The sequence below is a fragment of the Myxocyprinus asiaticus genome, chromosome 34 (assembly GCF_019703515.2).
Source record: "Myxocyprinus asiaticus isolate MX2 ecotype Aquarium Trade chromosome 34, UBuf_Myxa_2, whole genome shotgun sequence".
Classification (NCBI taxonomy): Eukaryota; Metazoa; Chordata; class Actinopteri; order Cypriniformes; family Catostomidae; genus Myxocyprinus; species Myxocyprinus asiaticus.
In genome coordinates, this window is record NC_059377.1 from 19,652,282 (window position 1) to 19,673,579 (window position 21,298).

The following is a 21,298-nucleotide window of genomic DNA, read 5'->3' on the forward strand; positions in this document are numbered from 1 at the left end:
CTAGGAGGAAAGAAAAAAATGCCCACCACCATAGCAGGAATAACTGAAGTAAACATAATTAAAGAATTCATCATCATCTTTATTCCACTGTTTATGAGTGTAAAGTATAATAAATTAATAAAAATGGGAAGTACAGCAGTTTAAAAAAAAAAAAAAAAAATGTAAACATGAAAAAGAAACTATTTGGCAGAACTGCACTGCAGTGTGGAAAAAAATAAAACAATGCACAAACTGATTGGCTTAAATACACTAAAAGGCAAAAAAGAGAGAAAACACAGACTGAAAATCTTGAGAACAAAGAAGGCAACGTTAAGTAAAAGCAAGCACTACTTACCAAGTGGAGTGGTCCTTAGACGCACACACACTGATAGGCCGAGGGTTCGGCAGTTTGAGGTGCGATAGGGTGAGAAGCCAGATGTTAGCGATCTGCATGCCACACTCCAGCTGCCTGAAATGCTGCCCGGGACTGACTAGCGAACTTTCTCTAACAAACTATTTTCTTACCTCCATTACCTATTTTCATATGCAGTTTTGTTTTAAAATTAGTTTTGAGACTTACCAATGAATACATGAAGATCTTGACTGTTTGTTTGTATTACTAATCGACCAAGGATAGTACTGCATTCCGATTAATGCTTTTTTTCTATCTAACTCCATATTCCAAGATGATGTCTTAAATTCTCTCCCGGCAGCTGTTAGTGATTTTGAAGCAAAATGCTGATTAAGTTTCACAAACAATTATAGTATTAAAGACATGGACTGAAAACAGACAACACGACAGACACACAAACATACGGCTGTGACCTGGACACATCATGTTAAAACAGTGAGGTGGGGGTTTGCTCAGCTGGCTTCTTGTACCAAGGAAATCTGTTGGCTATTTTTCACTGATGAATCTATCTTGTTTATTTCTGTAAGTTTAGGTTTTCAAACACACCATTGTCACACAGTAACCACTACATAATGACTGATATATGAGTACACAGTTCAACACAATGATGCCTGTGGCTGCATATATCAACACAATGTGGATGTAAACACGTTTATACTTTTGTCTACATGTTAATCTAATGGTTTACACCAATGAAATGTGCAGGTCTATAGTGTTAAAAGGGGAACTATTTATAGAGAAACACAAACTACAAAAAGCTAAACTACAATGTGAATGTAGCTTACTTTGCCACTAAAGTTGCTATTCAAAAAGTTTTTGGTGCAGAAAAGCTGCTGTATCACTATTCTAGTGTGACAAGCTGATGAACTGCATTGAAGCAGATGTGCTTGATTAATATGACAAATAAGGATGGTGTGGGTGACATGATATCAGGCATGTTGTGGAAAATGGAGATGATTCAGATTTCACACCATGCTATTAATCTGTTATAACCGTTAAATAAAACAACAGTGAGGTGTATAGAGGTGATGATAGATGTTAAACCACACGTGACAGGCAACACAACAACATAAAAATGATTCACTTGCGCTTGCTCACACATACACATAGCTGTAGCATTTCTCCAGCTCACACTGACCATACTTGACCATAACGCAGAGCAGTATTAAAAGCAATATATTTCAGAAGCATCGTTTCAAGACAAGCCTTTGCATTTGAAGCTTGCTTCGGTAAAGTTTAACACAGCTGTCAAAAGTGACTTCCCCATGCCCCCCTAACTGTACCTTATGTTCCTCGTCTTTGGCCAGCTGCTCTTCCAATTGTTGTAATTGTGCGGCAGAGCTGTCACACAGCTGACTGTAGGTGGCTCTCAGCTCATCCAACTGGGAGATCACATGGGCACGCTCTTCAGAAGACAGCCTGAGGATACATGGGCTGCATTAATAACATTTTTGCATACATACAGTATTTAACAGTTATTGGTCCTCAAATGTATTAGTCTAATTTGATTAATTGTGCTTGGTCTGAAAAGTTTGAGAACCACTTCCATTGTATATCTACAGTAGTTTAAAAACACTCACTTGCTTGCCTGCTTGGACATTAGGAAAACTTGAGTGCTCCTGATAGCTTCAGCAACCTCTTCTTTTTTGGCTGCTAACTGTTCACTAATGGCCTAAGTGAGACAAATGTTTTCAATGCCACACATCAAACATTTACATGATCAAACACACATAAATGTACTAAATTTGGAATGACACGCTACTGTCTGCATAATATTAAAAAATCGGTACTCCAATTTTACCTGCTGTGTTGCAAGTGATGGCTCTGCCGACCTTCCAGCTTGCTCCTGCAGGCCCTTGACCCAGTCAAGCAGCTCTGAGACCTGCCCTACTCTCGCCTGCTTCTCCTCCTCTACCTCCTTCTGTACCATGAGGAGGGAACATTTCCATTTAACACACCAAGTATGATGAAAACTAATATTGTCTTTAAGTGCATACTTATGCAAGCTTAGGTAAAAATCGGGCATAGAAATGTACTATATGATAACACACCTCTTCCTCTTCCAGTCGCCGCAGTGCATCACTAATGTACTTAACATGTTGTGTTGTCAGGGTAACCAGAGCAGTGTAGCGTGTTCGTAGATCCATGAACTAATAGGCAGTAGAAACATTTGATTAAGCCCTTAGATTAATAAGTCAACAAAACAATCAACGTCAACAATTAATTTAATACATAAAAAGCTGTATACTGCATCCTAACCCTCTAGGTTTTGCCTTTGTTTACCTCTTGAGTAATGACATCTGATGAAGAGTGCATTCTTCTCCTTTTCGCAGGGGATTTCTGGGTCGTTTCGACAAAAGCTCTAAATGTCATAAGTTGGAGTTCATAGTCCTAAGGCACAGACGGGGAGATATGGTATAATCAGAAGTATAATGCTATTGTTTAAACATACTCAAATTGTTGCCATGTTGCCTGCCAGAGTGACAGTAACCAGCAGACTGTACACTTCGTCAGAGTGCTTACCTTGACAGCAGCACAGTACTGTTTAGAGTTTGTCTGGCACTCATCCAGTTTGGTCTGGTTCTGTTCGATCTCAGCCACCAAGGCCTACAGAAAAACAGATGTCATTTTTTTATGAAATACTGGATTCTAAAACTAGATTTTGCTTGAATATTGAGTGCAAACACTTGGGAATGCTGAAAAACACTTTTTGACTAATTTATTTCCTTGACCTTTTCAGTTGTTGTTTTTTTTTTTTTAATCCATTCAAATTCATTAAAGAATCTTTTCAATTCGTTTAACAGAACAGACACACACACACACACACACACACACACACACACACACACACAGCACACACAAAAATTGCTCACAAACCAGACATTACTTTGGCTTGTGAGCACATTTTACTTTACCCAAGAACAATGTTTCAACAATATTCTCCATTACTTTTAAAAAAACGTTTTCAGGCATGGAAACACAATTTTAAGGTTCTCCGATATATTCAGGTCTTCAATGACCATGGAAAACCCGTTTATAGCACTTAGAAGTATCAGTCTCCTCTCTCACTGTTTGCTGTGCAAGTTGCTCTGATAAAGCTCTGCTGTCCGTCTGCTCTGGTTTTGTGTTTTCTTGTCTTTTGGTGGTCTCCTCAATCCAGCGGATAAGAGAAGAATGGCCTTCTCTGTACTGCTGCAGCACTGAACCCAGCATCTCTAGATCGGCTTGCCTGTGACCCATTAAGTTTCATGTTACAATTTGAACTAATTACAGAGCATATAAGTAGTTACCCACTTTTGACCTCTACACAACTCACCGTGTCTCCATTTGCCTGCACACTCCATTCCACCTCTCTGTGAGCTGGTGTGCTTTCTCCTGGTAGCGGTCCAGTTCGGGGCTGCGGTCAGGGTGCAGCTGGCTAAGCTGGTTTCCTGCCTCTCTAGCACGCTGGACCTCTAAACTCATACTCTGGAAGATGTGATCCTGCTCTTCCAACTCTGAATGCCATTTCTGTAACAGAATGACAAACATTTTGCAATGCAGTCAAAAGCTAATAGTGTTAACTAGTTGTTGACCAGTATGAGTTATTATTGATGCAACTATCCAGAGAGCAGATTGGCTGATGGCTGATATAATGCATATGTGATAATACAACACATGAACATGTGATTATCATTACATTATAGGAATACATTGATTTATTGTACACAACTGTACTAAATATTTACTCACTCAAAAAAATTGTAAACAGAAAATTCACATTATCCACTGACAAAACAGCTGGTACAAAGTGTAACTACTACTAGTTTTAATCAGCCAATCTGACACGCTTATCAAACAGTACCCATACTCTAACTATAATCAGACACATCGGTTAATCACTAGAAACAAGCATATCTGTGTGCATGTGTCTCACCTTTAACTGTTCTCCCAAGGCCCGGATTGCCGAAGTATCGGCAGGCACAATATCCTCTTCACTCAGTAGACTCTCATACTTTCTCACTTGACTTTCTGCTGCCTGCAGGCTTCTCATTAACACATCTACTGTCTTTAATCTGGCAGAAGGAGTAGAACAGAACAAAATCATGCTTACCCTTAAGGCTAAACAATGGCAGATGACTAATCAAAGCTGAGTGTAAGCATATGTGTTATGAAATGGCTTTATGTACTAACTTTTGAAGATAAACAGAAGAGAGGGAGTTGAGTTTTTCTATGTGTTCTACTGCCAGGTTGAGTTCAGAGCGTAGGACAGGCACACTGGAAGAGGTAGGCTTCTCCTCAAAGAAGCTCACACAGCGACGAGACACCTCACCCAAATCTGACTGAAGACCTTTCAGATCCTGCTGGAGCTTCTGCAACACCATTATTAGATTCTTTTCTCAAAATTTGACTTTTGTGGCTGTTAGTCCATGTCTAAAGCTTTGAGGCCATCTATTTGCTTGTGTACTCCTACACGTTGACAAAATCAACTGCAGATAGACACATTTAAACTTTACAGTCTTTCTTATCCAGGAACATTAACCAGAAATTTTTATGACTCAACTTGCACAAAATTTGTCCAATAAAATGCTCTTTAGAATAATAATGTCCCTCCCCTTAATACTACTAGCCTCTGACTAACTATAGCAAGCAAACAAAATCATGGTTAATGGCTGTGATGTAACCAAAAGCCTATTGGCTGTTTAACAAAAAGAGAGCTCTTCAATATGCTCGTCATTTCATCAGATCTTGAAAAACATTTTTGTAGAATTTGCAGTATTTTCAATGGTAAAGCAATGATGCAGTTAATACATTAACACTACTGACTACTGTGTTCATCAGATAATAACTGTATAGCAGATTAGACAAATTAACAGACATTGAGGTTATTGACCAGTAGGGGAAGTAGTTGTACAGGTCAATCCTCACCTCTTGCTCTTCTATATGAACCACATTGTCTACGACATCTCCTGATATTGTGCTGGGGTGTGGAGATTGTATGCCACGCATCAGTCTGCTCTCTGCATCCTCCAGGTGTGACTTGATGCTCTGCAGCTCCGACAGGTATGCGCGAGACACCGACTTATCCTTTTCCACTAAAAGACAAAAGTCAGTATTGAACATCATTCCATGTGGTTTCATATATCATCAATACATCCACAAATACCATCTTACCTGTCTCTAAAGAGACCAGCAGTGTTTGGCAATGTTCACGGCAGTTCTCAGCATCCCTCTCTAGCTCAGTTCGTTCAGCCGGCGTGAAAAGGGAGCTCTCACGACTGTCCTTCTGGAAATCGGACAGGTGGACATCCAGGTTGTCTAAAGCCTGCTGCCTCTCTGCTGGGGACTGTAAGCGCATCTACAGAGAAAATTTAGTAAATGGAAAATTGGAGTATAAATAAATAAAAACCAATAAGAGAGTAAATGGGAAATTGGATGAAATATGTGGTACGAACTGTGTCTAGGCTCCAAGAGGAAATATTTCGGATTTCTTTCTGCAGGTAGTGCCAGGAGACAACACTCTTCATGTTAACATGCAGCTGGTGCCACAGAGACATGACGTTCTGGTACATCTGCTCCATTCTACACAGAGAGAAAAAAAAGAAAGATAGATTATCTCATATCTCAAAAGTTTTTTTTAACCTATTTATGGTCTTGTTGTGCGCAATTTATGGGTGTGCATTATTCTAAAGATTTTTTTTTTTTAATCTTTTGTCAAAATATAATAACCCTGAAGAGCCTCTAAAATGACTTTTCTGTTGATGTACCCAAGGTTGTGCAGTCAGGAGAAAATAATAAACTAGATTTTTAGATTTTGGTGATTGCCTGTGAAAACTCGACACCACAATGCTAGTTGCTATGCAATTGCTATAGTGTTCTGAATGGTTGTTAATGCATTGCTGGGTGGTTGCTAAGGTGCTCTGGATCATTGCTTACTGGCCTAAGTAAAAGAACCCAAAATATGGCTTAGGTCCCTCCTTCAAGTAATCGTAAATCTATGAGATTTTCACCCATTTTATCATCCCATCTGAAGTTGGATCAATTAGAAATTGAACCCTTGTTGAACCCTGAACCCTGTTGCTGCCAGCACGCTGCACAAGTGTTTGTAGCTTGCTAGCCTGCTTAGCATTGCTCATTCTTATTCGTTCATCATTTTATCCTTTGCCATTTTACCGCATGCTTCTGGTTTTTCCGCTTTTCTACCATTTCATCTGTGTGTATTTTACTGCGTGCACCCATTTCTCTCGTTTTTTTTATTTTTTCTGCTTTTTTCTGCTTGTCTACTTCTCGTGTCTCGACTGTGTGCTTTCGTTTTCCCCACTGTTTTACACGGATTATTGCATCAATCTCAAACATCTGCTGATTTGGAACCACATCGATCTCAAACCCTTGCAGCTCTAGAACAACCATAACAACAACAACAACAACAACAACAAACAATTGCAGTAAGTCATGGCATCCGCTCATGTTATTGCTTCCTGGATTGCATGTCACATGTTTACTATAGATTCTCCCGCCAGCAGTGAGGGATTCACATAAATGTATGGAATTAGTCAGGCTGACGGAGAAGGTTAATGAGTTAGAGGCACGCATCCGAACACTAGTGAAGGTCAGTAAGAAAGAGTAGCCAGTAGGTACTGTTTCAGATGCGGGTAATACAGCGAGCAACACACACACCATGGTTCTGGCTCTAGAGCCCCCACAGCAGGGCGATTGGGTGACGTCTCAGCGGCATACTCGCTCAGCAAAGTGACACTACTCTCCCGTTCCTGTTAGGGTTTCCAATCGATTCTCCCCACTCCGTTATGCACTCACTGATAATCATGTTGAAAGAACCCCAATATTTGGTGATTCTATTGTAAGGAATGTGGAAATAGAGACTCCAGCCAACATTGTTAAATGCATTTCGGGGGCTCGGGCGTCTGACATCAGATCAAATTTACAAGTGCTGGCGAATGCTAAACGTAGATTTTCTAAAATTGTTATTCATGTTGGCACTAATGATGTGTGGCTTCGCTAGTCGGAGATCACTAGAGATCATTTTAAAGAGGTGTGTGAACTTGCAAAAATGATGTCAGACACTGTAATATGTTCTGGTCCCCTCCCTGCTCATCGTGGTGATGAGGTTTATAGTAGATTAGTGTCACTAACGGATAGATGTCTGAGTGGTGTCCAGAGAATAGCACAGGATTTATAGACAATTAGAAGAGTTTTTGGGGTAGACCTGACCTGCTAAAGGGAAGCTCCAGGGAAGGTGCTGCTCTCCTCTCTAGTAATTTGGCTCATAGTCTTAATAATGATAGTATTTGACTAACTGGGGCCCAGGTCAGGAAGCAGACAAACTGGTTAATCCAATCGTCTGCGAGCTGCCTTGAGACATCACACAGGTCACATAAACTACAACACATAGAGACTGTGTCTGTTCCCCAAACTACCAAACACAAAACTCTCACTAAATCATTTAGAAAATTTTTTATTGAGGTCAAACATGAAAAGAACAAAAAAATTGAATATAAACATCATATGGCTACTAAACATTAGATCTCTTTCTACCAAAGCACTAACTGTAAATCATATTATTACAGATCATAGTTTGGATGATAGAGCTTTAATTGTTGGTGACTTCAACATTCACATAGATAATGAAAATGACACATTGGGATTAGCACTTATCGATATTCTCAACTCACTTGGAGTCAGACAAAATGTGACAGGGCCAACTCATCGCCATAATCATATGCTAGATTTAATTCTGTCATATGGATTTGATGCTGATACAATTTAGGACATGTCCCAAGAAACTTTAAAATGGCAGTTATCAAACCGCTTATTAAGAAGCCACAGCTTGATCCTAGAGAACTGGCTAATTATAGACTGATTTCAAATCTACCATTTATGTCAAAAACACTAGAAAAGGTAGTGTCCTCCCAACTATGTTCATTTCTATATTCACTATGTTGTTCATATATTCAGAAATGGAATATATGAACAATTTCAGTCAGAATTTAACCCCCATCACAGTACAGAAACTGCACTTATTAGAGTTACAAATTACTTGCTCTTATCTGATCGCAGCTGCATTTCTCTTCTAGTGCTTTTAGATCTTACTGCTGTCTTCGACACGATAGATCACGACATTCTCTTGAATAGGCTGGAGAATTATGTTGGCATTTGTGGACTTGCATTAGCATGGTTTAGGTCATTATTTATCAAGACCGCTACCACTTTGTATGTGTAAATGAGGAATTGACAATTCAAATCAAACAAAAGTTAAGTATGGAGTGCCACAGGGATCAGTTTTAGGACCTCTGCTTTTTCCTTATACATGCTTCCCCTGGGAGATATTATCAGGAATCATGGAATAAGTTTCCACTGTTATGCCGACGATACCCAACTTTAGATTTCTTCTAAACCCGATGAAGAACTTAGGTGTTATATTTGATACCAACCTGTTCTTTGAAAATCAAATTTCCAATGCTTGTAGAATGGCATTCTTCCACCTGAGAAATATTGCTAAATTACGACACATGCTCTCTGTTGCTGATGCCGAAAAATTAATTCATGTGTTCATGACCTCAAGACTAGATTATTGTAATGCATTACTGGGAGGATGTCCAGCAAGTTCAATAAATAAATTTAAATTGGTTAAAAATGCAGCTACCAGAGTGTTGACTAGAACCAAGAAATATGATCATATTAGTCCAATTTTATCGTCGTTACATTGGCCACCTGTTACATTTCATATTCATTTTACAATTCTGTTAACTACATACAAAGCTTTGAATAGTCTAGCTCCACAGTACTTAAGTGACCTTCTGAGACGCTATATTCCATCACGTTCATTATGATCACAAAATTATGGCTTGCTAATAGTTGCTAGAATATTAAAATCCACAAAAGGAGGTAGATCCTTTTCATACTTGGCTCCTAAACTATGGAATAGTCTCCCTAACACTGTTCGGGATGCAGACTCATTCGGTTTAAGTCTAGACGAAAGACTCATCTAATTAGCCAGACATACACCTAATTTATCATTCAACTCCCAATTAGGCTGCTTTAGTTAGGTCTGCCAGAACCAGAAACATCCATCATGATCTATAACTCTGCATAAAACTGAATGGCATCTACACTAATATTATTCTATTTGTTTCCATGTCTCAACCTCGGGATTCATATCCCGAGGTGACCAGAGCCAGCCAGATCCAGCTCTGTTCCTGCTTGGTGTCGGATTCCACTGTTGCTGAGTGATGACGACAAACTACAGCCGGTGCTAGCCAGACATCACTTCAGAGGATGAACTGATGCCAACTCCAACTGTAAGACATCGGATACTTCATATACCACTGCCGAAAACTTGGACTTTGTATGGACCCAACCGAACATCACTGAAAAGACCTGCAGGTTGAACTGTGATGCAACTCATTAATCTCTGCCTGCATCACCTTTGACTATTGATGGACTACACTCTTGAAATGGAATACATAGACTATCATTTAATTGCTAACAAAAGCCTTCATCAGCCAACTAACAAAGTACAATGCATCAATGTAAACTTCTGCAGTTAATCCAGGATGGACTTCAAAGATATCTGTCATTAATCTAAAAGTTCATAAAAAAAATTTCTTTTTTTTTTCTTTTTAAAACACTGGACCTTAACGCTTACTTAATTTACAAATTTAAAACCATGACTTGCACTGCACACAAATAACTAATATTGGCATTATATTCTTGTTGTTTAGCCAGAGGGGAGCTGGCCCCCACAGTGAGCCTGGTTTCTCCCAAGGTTATTTTCCTCCATTAACAAACATCTTATGGAGTTTTATGTTCCTTGCCACAGTCGCCTTCAGCTTGCTCACAGGGGTTCTAAATACAATTATTATTTAATATCTATACACAATTTACAGTCATATTTAATCAAACTAAACAATGATCACTCTAAGACTTTATAGATAATACATTTTCATTTTTTGTTAATGCATTATTTCCTGTAAAGCTGCTTTGAAACTATGTGTGTTGTGAAAAGCACTATACAAATAAAAATTACTTTTTTTGCAGTGATTAATTGCACCCCAGTCTTCATGGGCACCCCCTTTCCCCAGGCTCCAGTGTGACTGCATATCTTGCAATGCATGTAGTTATGTCACTGAACAACTCTTCTCAATAACCTGCATAATTTGAGCTAACATTAATGTTCATAGCACAAACATAGCACAGGTGAAGTTTAATAAATAGGTAAAGGGGCTAGCCTCACATATTTCACCCCCTCACAGTCCAATTAAATTCTGATGGATAAAATAAAGTCCCACCCTTCATTATGCCCCACTGACTATTTTGTTTCATTCGGAAATCTGTTACATTACAGAAGATGTAAGTGTGTGAATGCCTCATTGACATGTTTAGCAGGTACCTGTAAGAATCTGTGTACTGTACCTGCTGGCAGTGTCAATGGCCTCCTGATTGGGAGGAGGGACGGTGAAGCACACAGATGGCACCATGGCCTCATTTCCTGTCGGACTGATGACCTTCCACTTAGTCCTCTGAGAGTTATCCTCCAGAACACACTCCTCTCCTTTACTGATCGTGATCTGGAGAAACAGAAAGACAGAGCGAGAGATGGGAAAGGACATAGAAAGGGAAGGGCAGAGAAAAAAGAATGAATGGGGGAAAATTTTGAAAATTTGAGCAAAAAAGCAAAATTGATGGTCAATGTTAATTAAAACATAAAGGGATTCATAATGTCAACCAAAAGATGAGCAATAAAATGTTAATGTTAATGGCCTTCGTATGAGCTGAATTATGTGAAATATGAATAAGGTCAAATAATGCCTTACTGCACTACCAAAACTTTGCAACTGACCAGGAAAAAATTATTATTTTTAAAAGGACTTCTTTTTCATTTAAATGTTGAATTACATTTGGTTCTGTTTCATTCCTACTGACCGCTAGAGTCAGTGTTAATCACTAGTGGATTATCACCACGCTAGCCAGGTTGAGAAAATATTCCAACAAAGTCACATGGTGACATGAGCTGAGCTCTGTAGGTTTATACATTGCAGTAGCTCAGCACCTCTTTCGCTTTCTCGCCTGATAAGGATAGGTCGTCTTTCTTTCGTATGATATTCGTGTTGTAAAGTATTGTCCTCGCAAGCTGTGACAGTGTGCTCTTCAACCATTCTATGTATTTAGATTACCTTGTCATTTGAGTTTTTCATAGTTTCAGTCAGTTTTATATTTCACTTGTGTGCCATTTTCTCAGCTTGTCGGTAACACTCTTTGCTTCTCGGTGCTATCCAATGGCTGGCATTAACTGCACTAAGTTGGCAGTTCCCTGCTTACTTAATTATCTCTCCATACAGGTTTGTCGTGGTGTTTTTTGAACATTTATGATACTCTGTGTCCTGTGGTGCAATCCACCGGCCAGTTTTTGGAGCAGCGGATATATTCTTTTAGATTTTGTTTTTTACGTAAGAGTTTTTGCTTGAGATAAATTGCCTTTCGTTTCTACCCGGAGGAACTGGATTACTTCTTTCTTGCCTTTTTATATCATTGTGGCATTCTTCCCGAGTTTATCATCACACCACTCTACTTCTAGCCTTACGGTTCTATCCGAGCATGTTCATTAATCACAGTGATCATGGCACACAGCTCTATTGCCACCAGCTTCCTGCTGTCCTGTAAGCTGTGCCCAAAGGTTCTTCATCCAGATGACTGACACGACGTAGAAGAACTGCTGGAAAAGAGGGTGAAGTTGTCCGAGGCCACATGCCAGCCGACACAGGTGCCGCAAACTCAAGTTCACCATCGCTAGGTGATGCCATAGCTACACTTCTGCCAACACCCTACTTCACAACCACAGGCCCCTCAGAGGGCTCGTATTGTTGAGGATGCATGTGGTTTTCGACCACCCACTAGTGCTTAACACAACCTCTGGTTGTCAGTAGGAATGAAATTGTTCAGTGAATTCCGGAGACCGCCAGAGTGCTTGGTCACTCAGAATGTGCAAGAAAGGTGTACCAAGGTGGAGTGCTGAGCTACTGCGGTGTATCTACTTTTAGAACTCAGCCCATGCCACCACATGACTTAGTTGGTATATTCTCTCGACCAAGCTGACTGGCACGGCGATAATCCACTAGTGCTTAACACTGCCTCTGGCGGTCATCCGGAATTCACAGAACCACAGTTACATATGTAACTAGCATTTTTCTGCCTTGCTTTGCCCTGCTTACATGAAAGCTAAAGGTCATCAATAACGCTAAATGCAACATATAAATTAAAGCATTTAGAATGATTTAAGCAAATAAAAAAATCAAAGAGAAGATGTGAGAGCACTTCCTAACACCCCACCTCAACTCAACTCACCATATCCCTTGCACACAGAGAACATTATTGTCCAAAATATGTTGCATATATGCTGCTAATATTTGCTGCTAATTATTAATAAATATGTGAAAACCCATAATGTGAGGTAGCAAATACACATGCTCCCACCATGGAGTTGGCCAAAAATCTACCGACCTGCTTCTTATATACAGTATATAATGTAGTATAGTATAGTATAGTATTTGATCTGTATGAGAGAACAATTTGGTATGATATATTACCTTGATTTAGTGGTTGGGAGAAGAACATTTTTATAAACAGGGTCCAAAACTAACAGTTGCCAAGCACCAAATGTGAGTAAAAGCTTTGGCAAATTACTCGCCACTTGATATAATAAATGGTTTAAATCTTATTGTAAGAACTATAGTGTGACTCTCATTTAGTGAAATTATTCATATAAAAGACATGCAAACCGGCTATTAATCAAAATATCTAACAATTTAACTTTTACCACAATGCAGGCTTTACTATTAGAGATTTATCTAGGATGCCTGAATTTTCTTTTCTTTAAACCATGTGGTGACTTGCAACATAAACATGAAAAATTCCATGATAAAAGCTATCAAAATGAAAACATGAGGCACAAAGTGTTGTTTGTTTGTCATGGGTCTTTGCACCGTCACAGGTGCAGTTTCACAGTCTGAGACTAGCTGTTCACTGTTTTTACAAATATGTAAAGAAAAATAGCTAAATAATTCAAACTATGCAAAATACAGTTTCACAGCAGATAAAAAATAATTAAGGCTGGTAAATTTTCTCAATTCACATGCACTGGGAGATGTGGCAAAAAGTTAATTTGGACCCAAATTATATATAGGCACTACTTCACATTAACAGTGTATGGGACGCCTGAAGTAAAGCAAGGGTCCCTTGTGTGCAGGGCCAGGCCAGAGAGCAAAGGTCAGAGGAGAAGAGCGATCGACAATAATACCTGAGATTTGGCCTTGCCCAGCCCCGCAGACACACATAAAGAGGAAGGGAGAAGGAGGGCAACAGAGAGAGAAAAAGGGGTTAAATGGAGGGATAAAGGAAGAAGAGGAGGATTGGGGTAGGGCAGAGAAAAGGGGGTGGAGTGGGAGTAGGGAGGGAGAAAGAGATTATTTTTGGGCATATATTAGACCCTGTTTGACTAAAATAATATGATCAGGAAGAGAAACAGGATCACAGCTGAAGGTATGATTGAGTGTTTATGAGTATTCTGCATAAAAAGACATATTCACTTAATGATAGTATCTTTTTTCATTTGACTTCAAGAAAGTAGTTACTGAAGAGGGGGAACGTAACACGATGTGTGCATGAAGAACAAGTTATATATCCAAAAAGCAGATTATTTCTATATGCTACAGCAGGCGTGTTCATCACTCATGATACGCCTCCTCTTTGCCAGGATTCTCTGTTCACAGCTAAATTGGCAAAGACATGAGAGATCTCCTGGATGTATCTTGGTCAAAAGCACCTTGCCCTTGTACTTGCCTTAACAGCTACAGGTCAGAGTTTATTACTAAATAAGTGCAGATGATCTCTCAGCAGTGCTGCGGGGTGATCATAATTCATTCAGAAGCTTTCCAAAGGTCCTGTGACATCACACCACTTTTTACAGCTTTTTTTATACAGTAGTTTCCATGTAAAGTTAGGTCAGCTGTCAATGACATCTCATCTTTTCATGAATTATTATGCCACTGTGTCTATTAAAAAGCTGTAAGTTAAGTAAGAGATGTCCTTGTGGTAGCAATGCAAAGCCATCATCTCTTGAATGCCTCTTCCTTTTTTATATATGATGGCTCAAAATGGGTTGTCATCACACTCTGATTAAAAGTCCATCTTTTTTTTTTTTTACTTGACCAAATGGTTTGTAACCATCCAATTTCAGAGTTTCTGAGAGAAACTGCCATGCATTAGGATTCTGCCTTTGACAGCAGCTGCCTATGTAAGTGATATTGACAGCAAGGAAGCTCACTAGGTTTTGTAACAGTTAAAAAGTGCTTCACTGAAGCCCTGATTTGAGTAGACAATGAAAGCTAAGAGAAAATTTGACAGATGGGGTACGACTGGATTGAAAGAGGAACTTAAAACTCTGAAAAACTGAATTAGGATCGCATTTTATTTTTCAAATGTGACTAAAAATATTTTCTGAATGTGATCGTAGTTCAGTTCTTAAGAGTATAAGATCAATGCAGGGCTGTGATGTGGTAAGGTAAGGTAAAGCGAGTGGGTTGTGATGGTGAGATATCTGGGGTGTGTCATACCTCTATTTGCCGGTAGTCACAGATGGCACGAATGGGTGTGGTGGTGCCCAGGTTACTATCTGCACTGCGAGGGCGGAGCTGGACAACAGACTTGGCCCGGCCTACAAGGCTGGCCACTGTGCTGCGGTATTCAATCAATTGTTCTTTCTCCTCCTGGAAAACAAGCAGACTGACAGTTAACAACAGTTACAGTGATTTTACTACAGGTGGGGTTGCACTTAAAACCCCCTTATTGCTTTTAGAAAATGGCAGTGAACAGTAAAATAAAAGACACAAGTTCGAGAAATATTTAAATGTATTACACTATGTCCAGATCAGGCACAACACAATACGTTCCTAATGTCAAGTAACCTATCTGTTCACACTGAAAGAGAAAATATTGTGCAATTTCACACAATCACCACCAATCAGAACACACTGTCATACTGCTTAAACTGTCACTGAGAAGAAGAGCGATATCTTTCCGGCATCTTTTCAATAGGAACATTTTCTGCATACTATTCCATAAATAAAGTCGCAAAGAGCACCTTTAATATCCAGATATGTGGAGCAAGACGTTGAACCAATGAGACTAGTGGGGTTACTCAGTGCGATGCTGCAGAAAGAGATACAAAGTGGCCGACAAAACGACTGATTTCAGAGTCAGAACTATTCAATTTATAATTTACATTGAAGCCTTTGCAAATCTAAAAGTTTCCATAATTGCATTTCCATAAAAATAATGATTTTTCATGCTAAATGTCAAATCAACATTAACTGAAATGTGTTTTCACGATAATAAATACTCTTTTTCTCACATTAAAATTCATTAATGAAGTAGCTTTAAGCAGACAAGAGGCAATCACTGCTATTCTTCCCTGGGTTATTATTTGCTTAGCTTTCGTTTTACTAAAATTAATGAGCTGTGTATTAGTATGTGATACAGGAGAGTATGACACTTCCATGAAAAGCTCATGAGGGATTCATTAGTTCTGGCTTTGGGAAGTGCTAATAACATTACACTCTCCATATGAATTTTACATGCGGTATTAAGTTTGACTGCACATCAGCATGGGCTTAGAGCTCATAAAAACCACTGAGATTTTCAGAGCAACATAAGGGGAAAGTTATGGCAAACATGTCAAAAGGTTATTTGAGGGATATAAATGGCCTCATTAACTGTGCTTTTTTTTCCTTAGCAAGATGGAGACATCAGTCAAATTAATATCATCCCCTAGCCAAATGTAGAAGGAATAGGCCACAGTTGTCACTGTGAACAATTAAGTTCCTACTGATTCACCAATATTATATTTTTTTTTTTTTACCAATTTATTCACTTTATTATTTAAAGTATAATATAGATGCTTCTGTTAAATTCACATTGAAATGATTATCCATCCACACTTGGATAACATGTTTTACTGCATTAATGACCTCACTTTACTGTAAAACAACACTTGTGCCAGCTCTGTGTCTCTCTTCCATATGGCCAGAGGATATGCCCATTGCTCTGCCCGTTCTGTGCAACCCCTCTCTCACGGTGCCATCTGTCGTATTTAAGGACACTCACCTACTCCAGTGCACCCATGGTGCTCAAGCATTCAAATTCCTAAACTGAATGTAAAACTTGTAATGGACAGCATTACAGCAGAATATTCATAATAACCAATCATAATTGCCAGTAAAACTGATTTAAAATATGATTCAGAACTGGATTGTGTACATAGTGATCAAAGAGTCAGACCCACCATGGAGTCCTGCAGCAGGTCCTCCAATCTGCCAAGTCTGCTGTTTTTATCACAGGTGTATTGTCTCTTTATGGTGTCTTGAAGCTGGCGTAGATAGCTCTCACAGTCCCGTGCATCACTCATAAACTATTAAATAAAAATATGCAATAAAAAACAGTCACTTATAAATAGAAAGAGAAAAGGCATTTCTAGGAAACAATTCCACTAAAAAGCCCAACTCAGTACCTGGAAGAAGGCAGTGTTGTCTTTGAGGTGTTGCTCCACACATATGGAAAGCTCTTTGACCCACTGCCACTGCGTCTGCAAGGCAGCACTGTAGGCCTGTGAATTGAGAGGTCAAAAGGTCAGGACGATTCAATGATTTAATCCCTGTCTGTTTGAAAAATGGTTTCTGTGCAGAAAATCTGGTGTTAAACTCTTTTTTTTTTTACTGTGTCTAATACTAACGTATGGAGATTACTGAGTGAAGATTTGTTCACATCAACGATGTAGCTGAATGTTTTAAAATCTGCCATTGAAAAACCCATATTGATTGTCCAATAATCTGAATATTGGAGGCATGTGTCCCCTTTGATGTCTATGGGGATTATGGCCCTGGAACACAGTGATAAACAGCTTACCTCAACAGTCTGTTTGGCTGGATGGTTCTCTTGACACAGGTGGTCGGCTCTCTCCTGAAGGGAGCGCATCTCTTTCTGTTTTTCCTCCAGCTCTGACCTCATTTCCTGAGAAAGGATATGGAGGATGAAGGATATTACTCCATAACAACACCCTGACAACCACAACTACATTAAATACTAAAGTATCAAGATGTTTTTGAAACAGGGATAATTGAGAATCTGAAGGCTAAAAATACAGTATTGATACTGTATTAATATGCAAAAATGTTCTTTAAAGTTTATAATATTATATTATAATAGAAAAAAATACAGAAAAGAATATATGAAAAGGCAAAAAATGTACATGGAGTAATACAGGACTACATTATAGCACATATAGTGGTCACAGGTAGTGTTGACTTCTAAACATTTCTTTTAAAGTGTTATAAAAGTCTTACAGCATATTGCTCTCTTTTGGCTGCCATGTTGGTGTTGCTGTCACTCCAGTCGAAGGCCAGCTCCTCCTCCTCCCTCTCATTGAGCCAGATCAGCTCCTCAGTGCAGCGGGACACAAAACCTCGAAGGCTCTCCAGGCAACGCAGTCGCCATGACGAATGTTCCTGCAAAAAAAAAACAAACAAAAAAATATTCATAACATCGGCTCTATGATGCAGTCAACTGCTATGTCTGATGCTTTCCCCGTGGTAAGAACTCTTGGCGAATTGGCCTTTCAAGTCCTTTGAAGAATTGCTTGTCTTTATGGAGAACTGATTTGGTTAAATTAAGGAAACAAGGACTGAGTGTGTGTGTGTGTGTGTGTGTGTGTGTGTGTGTGTGTGTGTGTGAGATTGTGTAATGAGGAGCAGGTGTTGTCCAGCACTCTTATGCATGTCACACTCAAGTATTTGTTCTTTGGTAAGAAGCCACACTCTCTCACACCCTAATGAGATAAGGGAACAGTAGTATCCATAATACAGAAGCTAATGAACTTAAATACACTCACATATGTCTGCTTACTATAACACGAAAACAGAAAAACTCACCAACAGTTTGCAATACTGGTTCTCCAACTTGGATAAAGTTTCAGAGTAACTGCTACATAAATTAGGCGAGACCCTTGACTGGGGAAGAGAGAAAATGGGAATAAATAAAAGTTGCTAGTGACAAGGTGTGCGGCATTAGCATATAGCCTACTCACACCAAGCCCGTATTGTTGTGTCATAAATCATACAATAGAGGCATCACCATTTTGTTTACTGTTTGTTTAGGCACATGCACATTAGCTGGACCAGACAGAAAAATATAGTCTTCTAGCGTAATTTAAGATAAAGAAGCCCAATTTATGATACCAATGTTGTCAGATTGTATTGTGGATTTGAAATACATTACTGAAAGTTTTGGAGATTTTGGTCGTTCTCAATTTGAGTAGAAAGGAGCTGTGTTTTTAGATATTTTATCTACACTGCCGTTCAAAAGTTTGGGGTCACTTGACTGAAATGTTTCTCATGATCTTAAAAATCTTTTAATCTGAAGGCGTATGCTTGAATGTTTGAAACTAGTTTTGTAGAGAAAAATATAATTGTGCCACCATATTAATTTATTTCATTACAAAACTAAAATTTTATTTGTAAAAAAGTTTTTGAAATGGATGACTTGGACCGAATAATAAAGAAAAGCAGTCAATAAGTGCCCAACATAGATGGGAACTCCTTCAATACTGTTTAAAAAGCATCCCAGGGTGATACCTCAAGAAGTTGGTTGAGAAAATGTCAAGAGTACATTTCTGCAAATTCTAGGCAAAGGGTGACTACTTTGAAGATGCTAAAATATAACACAGTTTTGATTTATTTGGGATTTTGTTTAGTCACAACATAATTCCCATAGTTCCATTTCTGTTATTCCATAGTTTTGATGACTATTATCCTTAGATGTGAAAAATAATAATAATAAAGAATGAGTAAGTGACCCTAAACTTTTGACCAGTAGTGTACATAAAAAATAGCATCATCAAAATGGCCACCAGCTGAACAAAAAGGCACTTTATTCATAGTGCAATGATCCCTTGTTTTGTTTATTCTGAGGCTAGGTAAATGTTTGTTTGATATCAAACAATTAATTGAGATATCCAAACTTTTTTATTGTATGATGAAAATTCTACAGCCTAGTTGTGTTGCTAAAAATCGGTTGTAATTATTTGATACTTTTGTGTCCATTAACATCTAGATGTGGCTTCATGTACCTCATAGTTTTGAGACTCTTTAAGGCTATTCAGAAGATCCTCCACAGCTGTGTGAATGAGGTGATGGTCCTGCAGATGCTGTTCTACAGACGGCAGGTCTGAACCCCACTCGGCCCGCTCCAGTAGGTCCTGCATCTCCTCCACCCATCCCAGAAGTTCATAAATGAAGCGTAGGCTGCCCTCATCCTCTGAGGATGACAGGGCAACCAGGTCTGCGCGAGACATAGGCCGTCTTAGCAGGGATGCCACAGCACCCACTGCCCCCAGCAATGTCTGTGCACCTAATGTGGCCAGACTGCCTGTAGACCCCTTCTGACTGACATGTTCTCCCAGCAGACCACCTATGGAGAAATGGCCCTTCCGGTACACATTGGCGCACTGTAGGCGCAGGGAGACCAGCTCCTCCTGCAAACATGATACCCTACAAGACAGAGATTAACCATTTGGACTGTTGAATACAAAATAAATACATCAATACTCATAAACAGGCAGAATACAAAAAGTTATGATAAACAAGCATGCACAGATTTTTTTTTTAAATTACTAACAATCTCTACCCTCTTCTTTTATTTCTCAATCTTCACATCCTACTGTCAGAAAAGGACGTCATAAGCTATGTCTGAAATAGCATACTACCATACTACTGTATATAATACTAGTTCTGCAATATATGGAAACTGCAGAAATAGTAAAAGTGGTATGCTTTTCTGAACATAGTGATACACATTCTCTGCCTCTTATCCCTTTCTCTGGCCCAGTTTCACCCTCACTTTTTTCTTTCCTCTCTATTACCTGAAAGCCAGCTGCTCCACTTGGTAGTACTTTTCATTTCGGAGGACTTGCAGTTCAAGGTGAAGCTGTTTGACCAGAGTCTCACAGTCCTGAAGATACATTCCCAATTCATTTTCACATCGCACTGGCTGCCCATTCTCTAACTGAGACATGTCCTGAAGTAAAACAGGAAGATTGAATGAACTTCAATTAGTAAAACATCTGTTTATACAATATTAACACATAATATATAGCTGCAGACATATTAGGCTGCATTAATACTTTTACACTGCAAAGTCTTATGCACAGATCTGATATTTTGACACATACCTTATTTTTTTGCACCTGTTTGCATTCACATAAGACATAATCGACTGTTTATGTTAATCACTCGCAGAACGGGCATTAACCATGAAGCACATTTAACTGTTGGGCGCGCAGCCACATTTACTCATTCACGAATAGCGCTTGCGCCTCACGGTAAATGCAGTTATGTGTATATGTGGTTTCACGACTCAATAATACGTATTTCTACATTATTTACACACAAGATTTTGTGTTACATACTACATACCGGAAAAAATTTACATTCATATTGAAACATGGAGCATGCATTTAGCTCTGATTAAGGAAAATCTCTAAGTTTTCCCACACACTTGAGTCTGCACAGATGTTTTTTTCGTCTGCGCAGGAGCAACATCAGAAGTGCGCAGCTGCACAGCTTAGATGTAACACTGAAGCTATGTATTGCTATGCTTACTAAAGTATCGTGTTGATAGCTTAGCAACATTCTGACTTCAGACTCTGAAATTAATTGCGAACTGAGTCTGCTGTGTGGTTCTCATGAGCACTTCTTGTGTGACAGTCGGAGTTACTGTCCATACAAAGTTGTGTATGCTCCAAATCACTTAAGGTTCCATTTCAGTTAGGATGCTGCCTTAAAAGGCCATCTAGGCAGCTCCCTA

At 39.1% G+C, this 21,298-nt stretch overlaps 1 protein-coding gene across 17 annotated transcripts in view; it reads right to left on the bottom strand.

Annotated features, from left to right (window-relative positions):
• The window catches only part of macf1a (microtubule actin crosslinking factor 1a), a 217,384-nt gene that overhangs the window by 89,108 nt on the left and 106,978 nt on the right, over positions 1-21,298 (bottom strand). For all 17 annotated transcript variants that reach the window (XM_051670241.1, XM_051670235.1, XM_051670237.1 and 14 more), the window contains 22 exons: positions 20,355-20,509; positions 19,563-19,983; positions 18,367-18,444; positions 17,782-17,943; positions 17,345-17,449; positions 16,950-17,045; positions 16,725-16,850; positions 14,998-15,150; positions 10,802-10,956; positions 5,827-5,953; positions 5,546-5,729; positions 5,300-5,466; positions 4,565-4,743; positions 4,308-4,446; positions 3,708-3,901; positions 3,461-3,620; positions 2,915-2,998; positions 2,675-2,782; positions 2,443-2,541; positions 2,193-2,312; positions 1,972-2,063; positions 1,675-1,810 (listed from right to left, as the gene is read on the bottom strand). In XM_051670241.1, the coding sequence (XP_051526201.1) occupies positions 1,675-1,810; positions 1,972-2,063; positions 2,193-2,312; positions 2,443-2,541; positions 2,675-2,782; positions 2,915-2,998; positions 3,461-3,620; positions 3,708-3,901; positions 4,308-4,446; positions 4,565-4,743; positions 5,300-5,466; positions 5,546-5,729; positions 5,827-5,953; positions 10,802-10,956; positions 14,998-15,150; positions 16,725-16,850; positions 16,950-17,045; positions 17,345-17,449; positions 17,782-17,943; positions 18,367-18,444; positions 19,563-19,983; positions 20,355-20,509 (3,240 nt within the window). The remainder of the gene's footprint in view (positions 1-1,674; positions 1,811-1,971; positions 2,064-2,192; positions 2,313-2,442; positions 2,542-2,674; positions 2,783-2,914; positions 2,999-3,460; positions 3,621-3,707; positions 3,902-4,307; positions 4,447-4,564; positions 4,744-5,299; positions 5,467-5,545; positions 5,730-5,826; positions 5,954-10,801; positions 10,957-14,997; positions 15,151-16,724; positions 16,851-16,949; positions 17,046-17,344; positions 17,450-17,781; positions 17,944-18,366; positions 18,445-19,562; positions 19,984-20,354; positions 20,510-21,298) is intronic.